At 40.8% G+C, this 22,614-nt stretch overlaps 1 protein-coding gene across 1 annotated transcript in view; it reads right to left on the bottom strand.

The window, feature by feature from the left end:
- Window positions 1-22,614, bottom strand: part of LOC117531572 (calcium/calmodulin-dependent protein kinase type II subunit gamma-like) — a 156,828-nt gene that overhangs the window by 27,928 nt on the left and 106,286 nt on the right. Inside the window, exons 13-18 of the mRNA XM_034194694.1 lie at window positions 15,942-16,004; window positions 8,908-8,948; window positions 6,963-7,046; window positions 6,034-6,078; window positions 1,874-1,928; window positions 1,597-1,677 (exon numbers count right to left, since the gene is read on the bottom strand). Of these exons, the coding sequence (XP_034050585.1) occupies window positions 1,597-1,677; window positions 1,874-1,928; window positions 6,034-6,078; window positions 6,963-7,046; window positions 8,908-8,948; window positions 15,942-16,004 (369 nt within the window). The remainder of the gene's footprint in view (window positions 1-1,596; window positions 1,678-1,873; window positions 1,929-6,033; window positions 6,079-6,962; window positions 7,047-8,907; window positions 8,949-15,941; window positions 16,005-22,614) is intronic.

The following is a 22,614-nucleotide window of genomic DNA, read 5'->3' as shown; positions in this document are numbered from 1 at the left end:
GTTTTCAGCCTTGTAAGAATTTGTGTGTGACTGCTGCAATCATGGCAATTTTTAAAGAGGGCCCTGTGTAGTATTTACCGTTGCTGGGTATGGTGCATTTATAAAGTTTCACAAAGTTCAACTTTGGTCAATCAACCAATATGATGAATTTGTCACTTCCAGCCATTTAATAGTCACCCTGTATTATCTTCTATATCTTAAGATAGAGAAAGTAGTAACTTGGCTCTGGCTTCATGGAGGTTGTGGATAAGCATTCAAGTTTCTTTCTCGTAGATAGGGAGCATCTCCATTGGGACGAGAGTAGAATCAAGCACAGTACAGTGAGACAACACCTGGTACAAGACAGACACCACAGATAGGTGAGTAGCTCGGACAGACTGCAGAGCAATACAGTGGAATAAGAAATAATTTCACTCTTCAGGAGTGGTGTGAGACAGCTGACAAGTACTATCCACCTCACACTTGTTGAACCTCTTCTGGTATGTTTGGAGAATCGCACATCAGCTTGGCTTTGCAGTTAGCTTGGGTGATGTCTGTGTGAATACATAAGTTGCACCATAATAGATGGACAATGTGTAGGACACATCTTGAGGTGTTCACCAGTGACAGTGAGACCTTCTGGTGAGACTGCTCTTGCAGGCCAGACCAAATGTTTGTGGTAATTGCACGTTTCTTCCAGGCTGAACACACAATATGTATGGGCAGGAGTTCTGCTAGGCTTCGGAGATCATATGTCATCAGGGTATTGTCAAAGTAACTAAGACATGCTGCTGTGACCCATCACACTTGATATATGGCAGGCTGGCTTGAAGAAGACAGACTGTCTGAAATGACTGCTTGTAAGAAGATTAAGTGGATACAGAGTCTCGCCTCAAGTGTCATCTCACCCAGGAGTAAGTAGATGGCAGGAGCAGTCACATGTTCTGGCAGAACGCCAAAGCATCTGAGGAATTTCCTGTAGGTACGCAACGAAATAACCAACTACTGCAACGTCATCACAAATAAATGGCTGCACTGGCATGATGTCACAAGAGGTGATTGGCCAAACTAACTATGCAGACCAACACAAATGCACCTTACCCATCACTGAAAAATGCTACACAGGTCCCCCATAATAAATCACACCAGTCCCATCTAAACCCGGACATGTGCAAATCTGCAGGGAATTCTCAATGTTGGCAGGTTTTAATACATTCAGTTTTAAGTTGGAATCAAAATGCTAACGCCTCAGATTGCTATTAAGACTGCTTTGAGCAGAAGGACATAATGTTGAGACCATTTGGTTTTGCTTTTAAAAGTAACATAAAAACAATATATACAGTTAAAGTACCATCTGCAAGATGTTCCCAGTTTTTCTTGAACAACTGTTTTCTTCTCTGATAAAAAAACAAAAAACAATCACTGAATTCCCAAAACCAGTGGGAACCCTTCAAAAGGTAAAAAGGTTGGTGGATCAGAGGGAGCAAGCTCAAAGACTTAAGACATTGCTGGCAGCAACCACAAAAACGCAGGGAGGGAACGGGACGGGGGTGTAGGGTGGGTAGGTCCTCGCCAGCAGCAACCACATAGCTTCTGTTTGCTTTATGATAAACTTACTGGCAGGTGAGCTCTGAGGTGAGAGCAGAAGTGGAGGCATCTCCTCATTGGCGCTGCTCTGACTGAGCGCCGAACTGTCCGCTAAAACACACACGTACAAATACACCAACACCAGCAAAACGCAGTCAAACACGAAGCGCGTTCGTACACAAAACAAGCACACAATGAATGAAACATGTAGTACCTCTTCACACCTCCACACGCCAATCAAATACACACACTACACAGGAATGAGAGAACAAATGGAGACAGGAGAAAGAATAAAACACTGGAGTACCTTTCCTACCTTTCATTTCCTCTTCATCATTCGTGGCATTGCTCTCTGTTGATCCCTAGAGTGGAAACAGAGCAAAGGGCAGACAGTAATGAAGCCAGAGTGATGTACAGTCCACTATGTAAAGGTTTTACAAAGCTTTCACTATTGTAACTGAATGCAGTACATCCTTTCTAAGGGTCCACCAAAAACAAACAATTGGTTGCTCAGCTTTCATGGCTGTGTGTGTGTGTGTGTGTGTGTGTTACTCATTTAATTTATATGGAATAAAAGAAAAATAATAGTTTCATTTACTATGTTCAATTAAGCAAACCATCATTATACTGATGGGTCAAGGAACATACGGTGGTTGGCTCATGCATCACACTAAGGAACAGTCTTTGGTCCTGGATAGCAATCACTCAGGAAAACACTAGTCCAACCCTGCTTGAAAGGAACCACTTACAACTCCAAATCAGAAAACTTTGGGAAGATATGAAAATGCTAAGACAGTATGAACTCAAGATATTTCATGTTTTCTGTGCTCAACTTCATTTTATTTATTATACATCCATTCCTGCATTTATGGCCTGCAACACATTCCAAAAAATAGTTAGGAAGGCAGCAATTTAGGGCTAGTAACAAAGCAATAAATAAATGATATTTCAAACAGGTAATTGTAATCAGAATTTGGTACAAAAGTAGTATCCACAAAAGACTGTGTCCTTGAAGAGCAAAGAATATCCTGTTCCCTGAGAAAATTATTGAAATGTTTAAAAATAATTAGTTTATGGCCCGGTCACGTTAGCTGAACAAAGGAAAAAAGTCACAAATCATCGAGAAAAAGTAGACGAATGAGCCTGGACTTCTCCCATCACCAAAAAGCCTGCGAGTGCAGAGTGCATAAAGACTGAAGCGAAACTGAAACTAACAAAAGAAAACAGAAGCGAACGGCAACCTTGACGCTTATAAACAAAATCAAAATAAAGCGCCAGCATGTTATCATTTCTGCAGCAAGTCTGTGCAGCAGCGCCGTCTCGACAACGCCTTAGCGTCTTAGCCAGACATTGAGAGGCTGGGGAGAGAGAGAGAGACTGGACAAAGTTGGGCATCAATCAAACAGAACGCTGACGGTACGAGAACTATGCAAACGATGACGAATCGTCAAAACAGAAAAAATGGAATAAGGATGAATTGAGGTTGCCAGGATTCGTTCACATTTTTCACCAGTTTGACAATTCTGACGAATCGCCAGCTACAGAATCGAAGCTGGACGATGGTTAAACGATGTCTCCGAAAGTCCAGAGTTCTTGTTTCGTTTTGGCTTCGGTGTCCTTCGTTAGTGCCATGTGACCGGGGCTTTATCAAGAAATACAATAGCGTTAAATTCTAAATGCCACTGAAAACTTAACTGTCAGGGAGAGAAGCCTTACGGTAATCTTAATCTTATCCAGAAGCACCATCGACTCCTCTGAGCATCACACGGTGGAAACATGTATTGTGGTAAAATAAATCTGTATTCCGTATCTTTTTTGGGAAGTAACTGACGCTGTGACTTCTGGCCCAAAGACAAAAAGGACCACACAGATGTATCAGTGATGAGTTCAAAACACAGGGTCTGTCATGCTATGGGGGTTGTGTCTGTGCCCTTGGCAATGGTAAATTTAGGATTAATGCAAAAAAAGTGCATTAAAATTTTACAAGCAACATATGTTGCTTCCATTAAATGTGGATGTCCATGCATTTTTCAAGATAATGCAAAACCATATTCTCCACACATTACAAAGGCATGGCTGCAGAAGAACAGAGTCTGTAAACGGGGCTGCCCTGACCCATCCCCAATGGAGAATGTGTGGAGAAAATTATCCATCCATCCATCCATTTTCTTCCGCTTTATCCGGAGTCGGGTCGCGGGGGCAGCAGCTCAAGCAAAGCCGCCCAGACCTCCCGATTCACACACACCTCCCCCAGCTCCTCCAGGGGAACCCCAAGGCGTGGAGAAAATTAATTTAAACTTAATAAATTTTTGCATCAATGACCCATACAGTTGCACACCATAAGACATGTTTGCAGTAAGAATGGGACAAAACAGAACCTTGAAACATTTCATCTCTTCATATCGTCAATGCTAAAACAACTTGGCAACATTACAAAGTGGGAAATACTTTAGTGGCCCAACTTTTTTTGGAATGTGTTGCAGGCTTGAAATGCAGGAATTGATATATATATATTCAATTTAATTAAGTTGACAAAAAAGGAAATATTTTCATTTCATCACTTCTGCAATGAAATAAAGGTCAAGGTAAATTATGAATCAGTACTTTACTACATTATCTGGGGTGCAGATAATGTGTGAGTGTAACTAATAAAACATTTTATTGTGAAGAAATTGTTGACCTGAAGTCAATCAAAGCTGGGCTGGTTGATTTGTGTATTTTCCATACTGTCAAACATTTTCTGATTTGGGGTTGTATCTGCTAAAGCCTGGTGAAATCTGGGGATACCCTCAGTATTCCCCACCTTCTGGAGTCCTCAAAACTGTGGCACTTGCATGCTGGGTCCTATACAGAGAACTTCGCCACATGACCAACATGATGTAGCTGATGTTCCCACACAATGCAAGTAAAAGTCCTCATCTGATTCTCTATATGCAACCATTTGGATTGCTTGTCCTTTCAGAGGTGCCCAAGGACTCTTCAAGCAGACCTAGTGCCAAAGACAAAAGGTCATCACCTAAGGTCACTGGTTAGCATTCAAGTCTCAACTAAGAGGACAAGAAAAACCTGGAGTCAAAAGATCCCGACCTTCATTTTCCTGCAAAGGCAATGGCATTACCAAACACCTCTGCCCAGGGACCTCCTGACTCCACAAGCACTTCTCAATTTCAAAGGACAGGACACATGAACACCCAACAATCAAACCACATTCAAAATCAATTAAACCCCCTTTCTTCGCCACGGGGATGTTTGGTCTAAATGTCAGCAGATTCTTTTGATATCTGCACACCTAAATGAATCACACTTCTGTAAAGACCGGCTAATTAGACAGACAATATGGTTTAATGAGCAGTTAAACAAGTGTACCTAATGAAATGGTCAGTGAGTGCACAGACAACTAAATAAAACCAGAATGTCAATGATGCAGAGCGCATCCAAATTTACCACTTCCCTCCACTTGAAAATGACATACTATAGATAAGAGCCTTTCCCAACAACTGTAAATTTTCTAAGTATAATTTTAACATTTACACTATTGTGTCAAAATAGTGTATGTTGTGTCAAAATAGCAGGGGTGGTGGCCAAGTGGTTAATGCTCTTGGTGTGGAAGGTTCCCGGTTCAAATCCCACCCCTGCCACATTTCTCCATATAATATGGCATCCGGCGTAAAACTTGTGCCAATTCAACATGCAGATCCACCTTGGATTTGCTGTGGCGACCCTGATTGCAAACTTGGGAGCAGACGAAGGGACATACATACAGTATTGTGTCAAAATACTTTTGGATGAAACAAACTATTATGTGAAATGCTTCCAGCAGTGTGTAAACAGTCTTGGGGAACAGTAATTTAGACAGATGTAAATATTTTTGCTGGTAGTTGAAGTTCTTTTCAAAAAATTTTATGACTGTGCGAATTTTATTGAATGGCGACATTTTGGTGAATGTTCTCTTTGCAACTATGTAATTTGGGAACATGGGCCATTTTTGATGGATTCGGTATTTTCACCACGAAAATTCTGTATGTTCCCCAAAACAACAAAACTCTGAAGAACTGAACAGTGCTGGAAACAAGCAAAATCACTGCAATGAAAATGAATCAAGAATTGAAGAAGATTAAGCTTTCTGGGTGAATTTCACAGATTTCACCCTCCAAGCAAGGCCTACATTTTCCATAAAATTTTAAATCCTGCAAGGAAGACCTGTGAATAGTGCTTAGATGTGGCAAACAAAACTATCGGAATCAAAATCCCTTCTACACAACGAGAAGAAACACTTTCTTTGAATTGTGTAAGGACGATAGACAACGGATACGCCGCCATGACATTCGCTCATCACACAGTTGATCTGGAAGGGCTAAAAACAAAACAAAACAAAACACTTTATAAATACCAAAGTAATTATGGCAATGACTGTAGGTGGTTGAGATTTCACTTCTGCTTTTCAGAGGGACACAAAACACATCTCACCTTGACACCATCAGGAGGGTTGTGCACCACTGTGCTCTGAGATTCCTGCAACAGCAAATACAACACTTAGTTCACATCACAATCCTGAACCAGTGCCTCTCAACTGGGTTTGAGGGATCCTCGTTTTCCACAAGTGACGTGACACCGCTTCCTTTCTTATTCCAAGCACTCTGACGGTCCTGCACCCTGTCAAAAGCACCCACTGCCCATTTTCGGGTTACCAGTTGAGAAGCACTACATTAGAGTATAACAACATAAAACACAAGGCATGCGTAGAAAACCCCATGCTAACAAAGGTTCACAGCAAACGCATAAAGACGGGCAGAATCAAGGTGATAATGGTGGCAAGATGTGTTAGTGAGAAAGTTTCTTCAAGTGGGGGTGGGGGGAGAATTTGATGAATGCAATAAAATGGTTTGGATAGATGACTGAAATGTACAGTTGACTGCACTGACAACACTTAATATTTACAGTTGATGGATAAGAAAATAACAGAGGCGTGTCGTGGTAAGACGGAATTCTAGCTGCATGTCAGCAGGTGCAGCTAAACAAATAAGGTCTCTACAGGCCTCTTTCTGAGCACTTGAAGCACACGTGATCCTAAAGAAAGATTCATGCTCCTTATGAATCAAAACAAAGAGCACATGTGCAGCCTGAGATTGACAGTAAGGGTGAGTATTCTCAATCATTTCACAGCATTGCGCAGAAAGCATCTCAGCTGCTTGATTTAGACTTTAGCAACACGTGCACCTTGGATGTGTTCAGAGGATGGGTACTGCTGGGACAAGGAAGGTTGCAGTGCAACACCTCCTGGATGGTAGACGAATAAGATGCAACTTATGACAATGGAGAATGAGGCACAATAGGCTACTATGCAACTACTGGGACAGTTAGGAGGCGGGATGTGACACTGCAAAGGCCTACTGTACCATCTGGGCGTTGGTTGCCATGTTGGTGTCTTTCAGGGCATTGATGGCGCTCACTATACTGTTCTTACTGTTGTTGGTAGAAGGCTGGGATAAAAACGCAAACACTCAAAGTGAGCACATATGGTACACGGATGGATATTGTTTCAAAATGATCCACTCTTTAGAGAATGGGGCTAATGCCGGTGAAGGTTCGCAGGCTGCCAAGAGTGAGAAGGTGAGTGCCACGGAATGGCCTGTAGATTATCCTTTTTACTGCCTCACTAATTCTTTATGCCTCGCCACTTAACTGCACAGAGAGACCCTGGAGGTAAGAAAAGGGGTGGGGAGGAGGAAGGAACAGAGTGTCCGAGGCCGGTAAGAAAAGAGAGCAACGAACCTGACTGAGTGAAGGAGAAGAAAACCAACAGGAAAAAAAAACAAAAACAAAACGGACCCACTGTTAACACAAAAGAATCGCACAGCCAACAAAATCTTCTTTGTAGATCTCTGGAAACTTCAAGATCTAAAAAACAGCTTCAGAAAACAACTACAGGAATCCTCAAGAATGTAAACCTCTGCTGAGGATCAACAATGTGCCACATCTTACCCAGATAAAAATGTCAGTGGACAGTCACTAAGGTAACTTCCAAAACAAATGTAAACTTGTATAGTAAGACGTGTTGATTTTTCTCAATAACTCAAAAAATCCTATTAAATACATAAAGTATGATTCAAATACTTTTACCATTTGTGTTGGGGGCGGGTTTGGGAACTAAACATGGTTCAACTTACCAGAAGGTTTTAAAAAAGCTAAAACAGTTTGGGTGGGACTGTATATAATACTTACCTGTAACTGTAAATATTACAGTTCCCATACTTATGCCTAGAAGAATCTTGCAATACGATGTCAGACCCCACTAAAGTAAACCACAGCATTTCTTTCCCTCAGTAAAGTATCTTAAGTCTATGATCCAGTGTGTGGCACAAACCAACAGATGCTGTACTAGCTTTGTAGCTTGTTTAACACACTTTCAGAGGTTCTGAATTGGAATATGTCAAATGTGAGGTGTTTCTAATTAAGATTTGCTTTAAGTTAACCAATTATCATTAACTACAAGTAAAATTTCCCTTACACAACATTGGGCAGCTAATATTAGGTATGTGGGACCTTCTCCAAGAGCCTATCTAGCCTCAACTGATTTAGTGTTTGTTTTTTATATGGGTGTGCTTTTCTTAAGGACACTGCATTATTGACTGGTGAAAACTCTTCTGTGGAATCAGTCAAACATTTTATACATTTTTCTAAATATTTTTCTGAATTTTCAACCCAATGTCGACTTACAACTCGTTTTTGCAGTGTTGTGCTAAAAATTATGCAGCATATAGAATTGGGATAGTACTTCCATTGGTTGGTTTACATTTTCACCGTCAGTGAGCCGTACCACAGTCCACCTGGCACTTGATCAAGTCCCACCTTTTCGAGCAGGATCTTTCTATGTCTGCTCTTCCCATCACTGATGTAGAATTCACCAGCTATTGCACTGTTCACCCCTTAATAGGGACGCAGACTGAATTAAGACAGGTCTACGCTTTATGACCTGCACAAGAATGCATCTTCACATCTCCCTGAACCACAGTCCAACTGAACCGGACCAAACAGGATAGGTGTGAAAGCTCAGACATAAAAAGAGGGAAGTAAAAATATCACACCAAAGGAAATCATTGAAGAAACAAATCCGAGGTAAATCTCCATCTCCCTGAAAAACTGCATTAGAATACCAAACTCAAATCACTACTGTATGGGGGGGGGGAAAAAAAAAAAAAAAAAAAAAGATATCGCTCAACATAATGCGAGCAAAGTGAGAAAATGGACAGAATCAAAAAGAGCACAGCATTAGGTCAGGGTCAGCAAATAGAACAAAGATAAAAACAAAACAAAAACAAACATGGAATATCAAGACATTACCTTTGCCGAATCAGATTTCTTGTTGAGTAAACTTTTGCATGCTGTAAAGGGGCAAAAAAAAAAAAAAAAAGTCGGGGGGAGGGAGGAAGAGAGAGAGCGACAGAAAAATGAGTGTTTCTGTTGACAATGCCAGTGTTAATCCACCATAATGATTAATAACTTTTTTTTTAAATCACAATTTGAGAAGAATGTCATACATCAACAGATCCATGAAATCCCAATACCCATGCACTCATGATAATGCAGGTCAAAGGTCTGCCAGTGCACAACATGCATGTAATGGATTTCTTTGGTGTTTGTTTTTTTTTTTTTCTTCCCACCAGTTTCCTTGCTGGTCAGGTTTCCACACCGTGAAATCCATTCACATTCTAATCAATGCAATGCCATCTGAGGATGAGACAAAACCTAAGAGCAAAGTAAACTTCCTCATTTCCTCTCTAAGACCCCAGAAGATTTAAAGACAAAAGTGATGGTCAGACTTAAACTGCTGCCAGGACTGATGGCGATAAGCTACTGCAGGTTAATGTAAATAATTGATTTCCTGCAGAAGCTCTGGCTGCTTTTCCTGGCAAACTGAAAGCTCTCAACGCACACGCACATACAGCAAAATCTAATCTGGTGGTTCTTACCTTCCAGAAAGAAATGTAAGGGGGGAGAAGTTGGAGACAGGAAGATTGAAACATTCAATATCTCAACTCAAGAGGGTGGAAATGAGGAGCACAGCGTTTAAGGCAGCAGACAATATCTAATGTCAACTCATGCTCCATTCTCAAGGGTTGCATTGATATGCAGATTTGACCTGGTCATGCAGCACCGAAAAAGTCAGAGTTCATTCCACAAATCAGGGAAGGGAGAGCTGATTACACATCATCCATTCTTCATTTTGCTGTGTGTCTTACAGCACAGGCACCAGGATGCCAGTAATGACAGCATGGGACCACAATCATATACTCCCCATACATATCCTTACCTCTTGATCTTCTATGAGGACAATCTCAAGTGAGGGCCCACATAAACGGGCCAAACGAGGTGGGACATTCTACTGAAGCAACATATGAACTCGGTGATGAACAGGAGGGGATGCAACAGTAAAGCATGTGAAGGTGCAGGTCATGTAGGATATTAACACACAGGACACCCACATGCGAAAAGGCAGCAAAGCAAACACCTTTCTGTGAACATATGAAATGCTTCATGTGCACGCTTCAGTTACTTTTTTCAATAATGGAGTTAAAGGAGAACATTTGAAGTAAACTGTCAAATCTTGCTTCCATCACACCATTGGAGAAAAATGCATGAAAGCAGCTGTAATGTGCCAGATATTCACAGTGACGAGTGATATCAGAGCTGGACAATTAAACACGGAAGCCTGACAAGTAGGGATGCACCGATCCAACTTGTTCTCTTCCGAACATCAATCGATGCTAGTTACTGGTGTGATATTGCAACCTTAAAAACAAAACAAAAATCTGTGTCAAGCTTTTTAATCCGGAACTGAATAAAGCCACAACTCCTGCTAACAGAGACGAGCGCTGAGGTTACATTCTGGGAAACGCAGGGGGCCGCCAGGGGGATTATGAGAAACAAACTACTAAATTTTCATGGAAAACTTAGATGTTTGATGACGTCCAGGAGCTGCGTCTCTCAACTTCCACTGATGTCCTCACAGACACAAAATAAAAATAAATCTGGCTCGCCTCATTCACATTCTCAGACTGTGCATGCACAGCCTGTAAACACATTACGACTTAATTCCATTAGAAGGCGCAGCTCCACCATTGCCAGACAGGATGCACAGGCACTGTGATTCTTTGGGAGCACCCCAATTAAAATTCAGTTTATTCCATAATGTACAGCAGGAGTGGGAAACGTGTTCCAGAAAGGGCCAAGAGGGTGCAGCTTTTCTTTGCAGCCACTGATTCCACCAGGTCATTTCACTGATTAACTGATTCCATCTGCTCAAAGTGATAATCAGTGAAATCACCTCGTGGAATCAGTGGCTACAAAGAAAACCTGCACCCTCTTGGCCCTTTCTGGAACAAGTTGCACACCCCTGATGTAGAGTATGTTAAAGCTCACAAACCCAGGACATAACACCACCCTTGAGTCTTGCAATTTTTGGGTGGCACACCAAACAATTGGCAGATCTGTAAACCAATAAATCCAATAACTATGATCTTATTTGTACAATTCATGGGAATTATCCACTGGTAAATTAATCAAAGGATAATCAACTGATCTGAATGTAATAACAGCTAGACTAATCAAAAAGTAATCAATAGATTAAAAATAACAGCTGCAGGTACAAATCACACTGAAACTATTGTAACTGGAATACTCCGCCAAGATTATTTTTAAACTCTACAAATGTTTTCCTACGAGGGTTATGACACTTGACATTTGATTAAATTTGCACTACATTCTGTGATAATCAGTTTATATGAGTCAGGCCTCATATCTCAGCCCAGAGACTGATGGTGATGAAGCTGGTGCTGTGACAACTGGCAGCGGTGAGGAGGTGAACCAAATGCTACCTGCAGCGGCTCTAGATCAGCCTGTGATCGCAGATACTGGGGAGGAACAGCCTGTCGTGCAGCCTGCCCAGACAGGCAGGCAAGCTGTCCTCCCTCCTGCTGGTGACACAGGGTCCACTGAGTCATCACTAGTTAGTGGTCAGCAGGCACAGCAACTAGCTGCAGCTCAGTCCTCCAGCACCACCAAGCAGGTCTACATTGGCAATGTGGACCCCGAGTGTAGCTTGAAGGATGTCAGTGCCACTAAGAGGAGAGGTGGTCACCACAGCTCAAACATGAAGCAATTGAGTCGTGGTGGTGACACGATGTCCTTCTGTGTCACTGTTCTTGAAGACAAGTATGACAGTGTAGTAGTAGTAGCTGCTGCCTAGCAACCTGAGAGTCTGTCCATTTTACCCTAAGAAGGACCCCAGGGGGTAACAACAATGGGAAGTGTCATGCGTGTCATTAGATGGTACGCACCTTGACACCTGCATGAATTTGATCACCGCAATGGCACGGAACCTTGCATACCAGTGAGTAAACTCGTCAAACTGTGTGCGCAATGTCACACATTGGCATGCAGTTTACGAATAGGTTGCGCAATGTTCACGGCTAGGTCATGCAAGCGGCACAAAATTTATGGGCACCAGAAATTTTGAACATTTCAAAATCTTTGCACACTGGCACGCAGACGTGGACAGTTCAGACCGTTTACGACAAGTTTACTCACTGACATGCTAACTTACGCATCAGTGGGGCGATCAAATTTGTGCAAGTGTCAAGACACCTTAACCGTGGCAAACTGCCATATGAAGATCCCAGTTGGCTGTCAAGCACATTGATGATGTACTGCGCTGAACTTGACACGCAAAAGCAATTTTAGCATACCCGCGGTTCAAAGTCCTCCTGGTGATGTCGTCACATGTACAACATTACGTGATCCATGGAAAGTCAAGGGATTCCCAAATTACTTCAAAGCTCATAATGTAAATGAAGAATGTTTCAAAATTCCAAAGCTACTTAAAAAAAAAAAAAAATTTACTTGACAAAGCATGCTAATAATATGAATTAAATTTAATTTCCAAGGCATTGCTTTTGCAGCATTTGCTTTTCTATATACCTGGTTGCCATTGTTGCTCAATTTTAAATGTTTTTATAGTCCGTTCGGGCATCAGCGGCAACTGTTGAAGGTGCTGGTCACAGCTTAGATCGCTACAATGTGAGTCATGACGGCTTTTCTAGATCAAAGTGGCTCAGTCATCTGTGACCGAGACCCATCAAAACAAGGCCAAGTATCAAAGTAAAACCAATAATCGGTGTTGTATTGGTGCATCCTTACTGAGGTCTTCAACCTGGAGCGACGATGTAACAAGTATTGACAACACTTACAAAAAACAGTGACCTGGTCCAGTTTCTGTGAGGGAGCCAGCAATAAGAAGGGTCTAGCCAACAATTGGATCAGCACAGGAACGCCCCCACCCCGAGTCTCAGCACACCAATCACACATTTCACAAAGAATGCCTGTGTCCCCACAGGCTCAACCACTCTCATTCACCTTCACTGCCTGTAGTGGAGATCTAAGTTAGCGGTGATGAAATTAATAGACACTGTAAAGCAAATGAGATTCTCTACTTTGAAAAACCAACAGAGAATCCAATCACTCTACACTGTACTTCTATGTACTCAATCCATGGAGCCACCATTGGAATCGTCGACCTTCACCCACCCTTTAACCACCCCCCCCCCCCCCCCCCCCCCAAAAAAAAACATACCAAAAAAAAAAAAAAAAGCAGGGTAACAAAAGAATTGCTTTTAACATTTTGGAGGAGAAAAAAAAAAACTTTCCCATCCTTCATGCTGAGAGAGGTGATTTGTTTGACAAACAGCTTGCTGATATTCTGATTTATGGCATTTCTTCAAGGGAGAACAGAAACATTTTTCAAAACACCAAAACCGACAGGAAGGGAGAAAAGGGAAGATGGCATTAACGTCAAGGGATTTATCATAAAGAGTGCACAATCTTGGCGTATCAACAGCTGGCTCCAACAGCAATTCCATAGTCGGTCTTGTTTTAAACCTTTCCACCACTTCATCTGGATCCACCTACTACGTTATGGCGTTCATTTCATGTCAATGAAGAGTATTTAAATGAAAACACATGGGATCTGTGAAATGGGTGCACAGAGCCACATCACAGATGGGCGGTATTCTGTTGTACATGTGTTGATAGAGTCCGATGAGCATGGTGGCCCACTGTGTGGTGAAGGCTTCTGATATTAATTGGAGTAGTGTCCACAAAGCCAGTTGCTAATAAATCTCTATGATCTGGATTGGTCCTTTTACAACCTCAATTCCAATGAAGTTGGGACGTTGTGTAAAATGTATATAAAAACAGAATGCAATGATTTGCAAATCCTTTTCAACCTATATTCTATTGAATACACTGCAAAGACAAGATATTTAATGGTCAAACTGACAGTTTTTTGTTTTTGTGCAAATATTTGCTGCAACACATTTCAAAAAAGCTGGGATAAGGGCAACAAAAGACTGGGAAAGTTGATGAATGCTCAAATTACACCTGTTTGGAACATTCCACAGGTGAACAGGTTAATTGGAAACAGGTGACTGTCAAGACTGGGTATAAAACGAACATCTCCAAAAGGCTCAGCTGTTCACAAGCAAAGCTGGGACGAGGATCACCACTTTGTGAACAGCTGTGTGAAAAACAGTCCAACAGTTTAAGAACAATGTTTCTCAACGTTCAATTCCATCATCTACAGTCCATAATATAATCTGAAGACTCAGAATCTGGAGAACATTTTACATGTAACCGGCAAGGCTGAAAATCAACGTTGAATGTCTGTGACCTTCGATCCCGCAGGTAGCACTGCATTAAAAACTGACATAACTGTGTAAAGGATCTTACCGCGTGGGCTCAGGAACACTTCAGAAAACCATTGTCAGTTACATCTACAAGTGCAAGTTAAAACTCTACTATGCAAACTGAAAGCCATACATCAACAACATCCAGAAACGTCGCCTTCTCTGGGCCTGAGCTCATTTGAAATGGACAGACGCAAAGTGGAAAAGTGTGCTGTGGTCTGATGAGTGCACATTTCAAATTGTTTTTGGAAATCATGGATGTTGTGTCCTCTGGACAAAACAGGAAAAACGAGCATCCAGATTGTTACCAGCGCAAAGTTCAAAAGCCATCATCTGTGATGGTATGGCACCATCAATGCTGAATGGTACATTCAGGTTTTGGAGCAACACATGCTGCCATCCAAGCAACGTCTTTTCAGGGACATCCCTGCTTATTTCAGCAAGACAATACCAAGCCACATTCTGTACGTGTTACAACAGCGTGGCTTTGTAGTAAAAGACTGCAGGTACTAGACTGGCCTACCTGCAGTCCAGACCTGTCGCCCATTAAAAATGTGTGGTGCATTATGAAATTCAAAATACGACAACGGAGACCCCAGACTGTTCAACAACTGAAGTCATACATCAAGCAAGAATGGGAAAGAATTCCACCTACAAAGCTTCAACAATTAGTGTCCTCAGTTCCCAAATGCTTGAGTGCTGCTAGAAGGAAAGGTGATGTAACACAGTGGTAAACATACCACTGTCCCAGCTTTTTTGAAACATGTTGCAGGCATCCATTTCAAAATGAGCAAATATTTGCACAAAAACAAAGTTTATCAGTTTGAACATTAAATATCTTGTCTTTGTGGTGTATTCAATTGAATATAGGTTGAAGAGGTTTTGCAAATCATTGTATTCTGTTTTTATTTACATTTTACACTGTATTTAGACTGCATCTCTGCATGAAAAATTTAACTGCACCTCACTTCACAACTCCCTATTGCGCTGTGTTGTATTAAAAGCTTAAAAAAAAAAAAAAAAAAAAAATTCAAACCATACCCTTTCACCCCTCTAGACCCAGGTCTGACGATGGCAGCACGCCAACCCAGCTCTTGCCGGCCCCCTGCAGTGTCAGTTCTAGTCCCTAAGACACATGCCCCTCCTCATCCCCTGTGTCTGCTTGTCCTGTGCTCATCCTTCCAGCTCAGGCCATGGAAAAGCACAAGGACATACAGGGTCAACTGGAAGTCAAGACAGAGGAACCCAGAGGTGATGACAGATAACCAATTAGGGAGATGAAATGGGGATTACAAGATCAAGGTTGGGTAGTGGTGAGATTTAAATGGAAAAAAGGATGAAGGGTGAACTGGGCCATTACCACTGATTGATGTCGATGTGTATGACTGTCTCAAAAAATAAAATCAATAGATGAATGCATCTTTGCATCATAGCAAAGACACGCATCATTCAGACCTTACATGAATTTAGATGAGCACGCAAGCATCTGTGTGTGAATGTTGACGAAGATGCTAGCAGAGGCTGCATGCAAGAGTTAGAGGAAGGCACAGGAGGAGAGGCCCACCCCGTTCTATCAACTAAGAAAGTAGCTGTATGTGTAGAGAGGACGTGGATGGGCGTGTCTCTGGGACGTACCTTCCTGAGCCAGTGTGGCAGTTGAGGAGGCGGCAGCAGCAGAGTTGGTATGCTGCCGGCCCACTATTGGACAGAAATACTAGAGTTGGGTGGGGGCTATATATAAATTATGCAGGTCTACCTCGCGATGTTTGGCTGTGGATCTAGAAGGCTACAGGTTGTGCTGGCAGCAGCCCAGACATATCACACTGCAAAGTTAACCAGGCTCAAACCAGGTGTGATAGAAATGGGCTCAAGCAAATACATACACCCCTGTGGACTTCCAGGTCCTGGTGTGAAGTCAAAATCAAGTTGGAATCAGTCATCATTGACTGACCAGTGACTCAGGCTGAGAACATACACACACTAATATATATATATATATATATATATATATATATATATATACCCAGTATTTAACAGTCCTTCATTTGTGATTTTAATGAACACACTTGAACCAAAATAAATAACTGTATATAAAAATAAAATGCTGAGACTTCCGTTGCTCAAACAATCACTCTGGGCAGCATAATAGAGCATGAATGCGCAGACAACACGCACACACGCACACACACACGCACAGAGAGAAGGGAAAAATATATTAGAGACGAGGACACAAATGAAACCCACATATTATGCGCTTGACTGAATACCACAATTTAAGCTCCTTAAAACACAGTGAGCATTAACTTGCATTATTATATTGATTCTTCCACTAGCTTGACACCAACTTACATTTCAAATCTGTTTTAGTGTTGTAAGCAAACTCCTGTTCATACACAAAAACATTATTTTGAGCACGAGTGGGTGAGTGTGTGTGCAATAAGGGAGTTAAAAGAGGTGCAGAGGACTCTATCCACTCTCATTCCTCCGCTCCCTCTGCATGTGCTGCGTGGGAGGCCGAGGGCGAAGGGCACACCCACCTGAGAAGTTTCTGGACACCAGCATGGTGGTGAGAATAGCTCCCTGGAGGAGAAGAACAAGAAGAAGATGATGAAGAAGGAGAGAAGTGAAGGAAGTATAATGAATGACCACTATTTAAGATTTCAGTTCTGGACTCGCAGCTCTGTATTCATTTAGAGCACTTTTATTACCATTTCGATGCTTGAAATAAAATAATACCACTGGCTTCAGCAGCCACGTATAGTGAAGTCTGAATGACTATTAGTTTATTTATGATGTGGTCGTTGTGTTATTGGGAAGAGGCACCATTAACTGCATCTTCACATGTCTGAGGCCAATAAATGTATTTTCTTAGTCAAATTATCTCAGATAATGTAACAAAACAAAGAAGCGATTCATCCACAAGTTTGCATTTATGGCTGGAAACAAATTGCAGTGACACAAACAAAGCCTAGGATTTTCAGAATGAGCACAGGCAACCAACTATGAACCAGCATTCAAGTGCGCTGATAATCGCAAATAAAGTGTTAGATCTCCTACAAACATCAATGCAATTAAATATATATCTCAGAGGACAGTTACAGGATGTGCACATTTGCATTTATCAAATTTAGAAAAATGTATTGAGGGCAAGTAGAATTAATGGTGTTAATTTTACAATACTGGCAGCAGTTTGGACAAAAACAAGAGCACAATATAAGACAAAAAAAGTGGTAAAAGGGTGTAGGAGGAGTACCTTCAGTTTTCGGCGAGCATTGAATTTGCGAAGACACTCAACAGTTTCCTGTCTGTGCATCATGGATGCCACTGTAGAACGGTGCTGCATGAGGGCAACAAGCAGAAACATTTTATAACAATGCATGCACACATTTATTTGCACAGAGTTATGGTTGACTTAAGGCCCGTAAAACAACAACAGTTTTCTCTGTCCATGTGTACTCATTTACTTCACAGTACTTTCAGTCATTCTGCTATAAAGACTGACTCTGCATATGTTGGTGTAGCACCATGTGTGTTTAGATCCCGTCTCTGTACGGGTGTGAGAGTACTTACGCAGACCCATGGATGTTTTAGTGCTTGTTCGGCAGTGATTCTCTTGGCTGGGTTGATGGTCAACATCTGGTTGATCAGGTTCTTGGCCTCAGGAGTCACTGTGTCCCATTCTGGGGAGGGGAACTAAGGAGACGAGAGCCAAGACTATGTGAAGGATGGAACGGACAAGTGACAAGAGGATTGAAAACAATGCATACTTGTGTAAGGATTGCTTGGGAGCCTGTGTATTTTCACTAGACCACACCATCTGCCACCTGGAGTCTCATTTATGACTTGCTTATGCTCAGAAAGCAGCTTGAAATTAGTGTATCCACTTCTCAGAAAAGCTGAGCTTTATAATGAATTGAAAGAACATGGACATGTTGAAAAACTAGACCACACATGCACATTTTTTTAGGTTAAACACTTGTAAATGCTAAAGCTGAAGTATTGAAACACACCAACATTTTACACCGACCCATCTAATGCAACTTACTGCTCAACAAATTAAATAATTTTTACAACATACCAGACAACATTCATAGAAATATTGAGATCTAATGGTTTAAATGCTCATTTATGCAAGCCTCCTCTGCTAAATTTTTACAAAGCAGCAATGACCCAATAAATTTTGGCGAATTTAAGCAGCTTCAATTACTCTGAGCACCAAAACTGGTTTGTCTCATGTTTTGGGAACCAAATGGTTTGCTTATCTCTGCCTCACACTGCACAAACCGTCAGACTGCACAGAGGAGTTGCCACAACACTAACGCTCAGGTACATTCAACTGTGCAGCAAGCTAACAGGCTATTCATATGAATGTAAATACCTGCATAAATAATATAACATTAACATATTAAATTCATTGTAAAGACCACCAATGTTTAATTTTTAGAGTAGTGATGATGGATTGCGAATCTTGTCCACATGCAAACACAACACCATTCTGATTGACCGTGATCACAAAGAAACAATATGAAGACCTGCATGTGCACAGCTGACCTGGGTCAATGTATTTCCAATGTTCCATAATTCTTCAAGTACACAAATGTATCGAAATTGACAACTTCTCACCGACTTAATCTCACTTAAGTCAATTAATTTTGATTATTGTTGCACCACGAATTTATTTATTTTTAATAATGTCTCTGAACCTCTTTGGCAGTAAACCATGATCCTGGTATATCATGATTGGTTAACTTTAAACTACATTAATTACATTTAATTAAAGTTTAAATGTTTGGAATGTGATATGCAGAACTGTCAAAAACAAAAAACCCAAACCTTGATAAATACACGCACACTATCTGGAAATTATTCACAGTGCTTAAATTTTTCCACATTTTGTTATGTTACAGCCTTATTTCAAAAAGGCAATTATTTTTTCCCCTCAAAATTCTACTCACAACACCCCATAATGACTACGAGTTTTTTTTTTTCTTCATTTTTTGCAAAATTATATATATAAAAAAAAAAAAAAAAAAAATCACATTTACACCCTTTACTCAATACTTTGTTGATGCACCTTTGGCAGCAATTACAGCCTCAAGTCTTCATTATGATGCTACAAGCTTGGTACATCATTTATAGATGATGAGGCCACTGTACTTATTGGGACCTTCAAAACAGCAGGAATGTTTCTGTACCCTTCCTCAGATTTGTGCCTCGAGAGAATCCTGTCTCGGGGGTCTACCAACAATTCCTCTGACTTCATGCTTGGTTTGTGCTCTAACATGCACTGTCAAATGTGGGACCTTATAAGTAGAGTGGTGTGTGCCTTTCCAAATCATGTCCAATTAACTGAATTTACTCCAGGTGAACTCCTATTAGGCTGTAGAAAGTTCTTAAGCATGATCAGTGGAAACAGGATGCACCTGAGCTCAATTTTGAGCTTCATGGCAAAGGCTGTGAATACTTATGTACATGTGATTTCTTTTAGATTTTATAAATAAATTTGCAAGAATAAAATAAACTTCTGACATTGTCATTATGGGGTATTATGTGTAGAATTCTGAGGGGAAAAAAAGTTTTTTTTAATCCATTTTAGAATACGGCTTTAACATAAAATGTGGAAAAAGTGAATCGCTGTGAATAATTTTCAGATGCAGTGCGTAGACAGAAAATGTGTGTATGTTTGACTTTACATAAAAGAAATTTTTCATTTAAATTAAGGACTGTTTTGTTGCTCTTCTGATTTGATCTGTTTCTTCTGTTTGTAAAGAAATTCTTATAAAATTTGTAAAAGCCCAGTCACCTCTCTGCGTCTGGTTTGCTTAAGGTTTCTTCCTCATTGGTAAGGTAAGGAGTTGGTAAGGTTAGACCTTACTTGTGTGAAGCGTCTTGAGGAACTGTTGTTGTGATTTGGCACTATATAAATCAAATAAGCTGAATTGTGATATTGGTTTGGAATCATATCGCACAGCACTACAATCATTCAAGGTATTTCCCAAGAGCAGCTGAGAATCAAATCAAGTCTTTAACAACAGTTCCTTTAAAATAATATATTGATGAAGCACATCAAGTATTTTAAATACTCTTTTGCAACTTCGACTGGTCACACTGATGCTACCAGCTTTCTCAGTTGGTCACACCATAATATGATTTGGTTGCACTTTTTTTGTGCAGTGTGGTATTTATCAACAACCTTTATCAATGAATAGATGTCTTAATTTACATGTTTGTTATAGTTGTATATTATATTTGCATTGATCACAGACCTGCCCACAGCAGACAGGCACCTCGCAATACTCTGTGTAACCAATACTTACTGAGCCCTGTCCAAGTCTGTTGCAGTGCTATAGACTGCGAACAAAGTGAGTTAAAATTTCACCTGGTCACATTTGTGCAAGTACATGACAACAATTTATTTTGTTGCCAACTACCAGTGGTCGTCGCAACTGTCATGCTACTTTACATAATGCAACGATAACTTTTAATTTAGAATGACAGTGGCATTTACAGTAAACAGATGTTGGCAGATACAAGGGAGCAGATAGTCTATGCTGCTTTCTGCTTAACTCAAAGCAGTCTGAGGCTTGACGTACATCGATTTAAGTGCGGAAATATTCTTTATGAAATGTCACTAGATAAGAACTAAATGTGTGCAACGACATTCAGATCTGTGAGTGTTTCCCATGTTTTCATGTTGTCCTGTACTGCAGTCTGGAGCAGCTGGAAGCACTGATTACCAAGTGCTGTGATGGTTTGCACAAAAAGGAATAAATAAAGCTGTATCTGTAAAGCTTTCAAAATGTTCTGGAGCAGCATTTGCACTTTACTATCACTAACTTGTAGTACTGATGAATAGTTTTGGTATCAACCCCAACCACAATTTCTATTCATTCTTTAACTCTGGTGTTATTTTCTCCCCTCATTCGGTTGTATATTTCATTCTGTATTTACCCATGTAGTGAGGGCATGTTTCTAATTACAGTAGCTAACTTAAGTTGATAGCTAATGCCAACACTAAGATGGGTGATGGTGGAAGGAAGGCACTGACAAGCACAATACAACCAGTGATCTGCAGGTGGTAGACAAACTACGTCATTTCAAGCACAATTGGTTCCTACTTTTCTACATATAATCCAACCAGCATTCACTAAACATCCAGCAGGTGGCAGACATGTCTATTACACAGTTAAAACGAAGTTGATTTTCACTTGATTTGGCACATCAATGTTCAGCCTATAAGAAATGTTTTTTTCCCGTATGGCCTTTTAATTTGATGAACTCCAAAATACTTGCATTTGCTGCTTAAATGTCTGTATTTACATGTACATGGGTTTAAGAGCAGTGTGGATTCTAGGTTTATAAATGAGTCCCAGGTCTTATACATATGGTATGGGAATACTTAGCTAGAGCCAGAACAAATCTGCAAAGATTCTATTTGGATTAACACAATACACCTAGTTCAGGTCTTTAAAAGTTTTTGTACAGAGTAAATTCCCTTCAGACATTTCAGCCTGACATCTCCCCTCTAGAAACTGCAGTAAGAACTGATTATCAGAGACTGAGAAAGAAGGATACCCCATCAGACTATCCCTCCACCCCCACCCCACACACTACACACACACACACCTCCGCAATGCGTCAGTGAGGCCTTGATAGGATCAATAGCTTTAGACCAGTTCCCAATTCAACACTATTAAACATTCTAAAACTGCTTAGCAAACCCCTGCACTGCACCTTGCACAAAAAGAACCCCTTGCACACACAGGCAAGCACGCTTACATCATATGCACCAGCTTTGATCTGCTGATACAGTTTGTGTTGATCTTCATCCCAGAACGGAGGATAGCCTACTAATAAGATGTAGAGAATAACACCTAGCAGAAAACAGTGGGGAAAAGAAAGGGAGAAAGAGGTCATATAACAAGACTTGATAAATTCAAGATATGGTATAAAAACATTAGTAATTGATTATTTATATAACAACTAGGTTATAACTCAAGAATATGTTTTCTGAAAGTGTGATATCTGTTACTAATATGAGACCTACAACCTTAAGGGGGGGTGCACCCCACATCCAATATAAGTTAATACAGTTGTTAAATCAGTTGGTTAATTTCATAGTTAAAACAAATAAATCTGGTGTCTTAAAGAACTAAAGTCCCAGTCACACAGCACTAACGAAGGACACCGAAGCCAAAATGAAACAAGAAATCTGGACTTTCGTACACTTTCAGAGTTGCAGCTGTCTATGGCTGCAACATGTATGTGCGCGCACATGTCGTTGTCAAGACAACACAGCTGCAGGTGG

Source organism: Thalassophryne amazonica, chromosome 18, assembly GCF_902500255.1.
Source record: "Thalassophryne amazonica chromosome 18, fThaAma1.1, whole genome shotgun sequence".
Taxonomy (NCBI): domain Eukaryota; kingdom Metazoa; phylum Chordata; class Actinopteri; order Batrachoidiformes; family Batrachoididae; genus Thalassophryne; species Thalassophryne amazonica.
The sequence above is the reverse complement of the archived record's forward strand: the minus strand, read 5'-3'. Positions and strand labels throughout refer to the sequence as shown.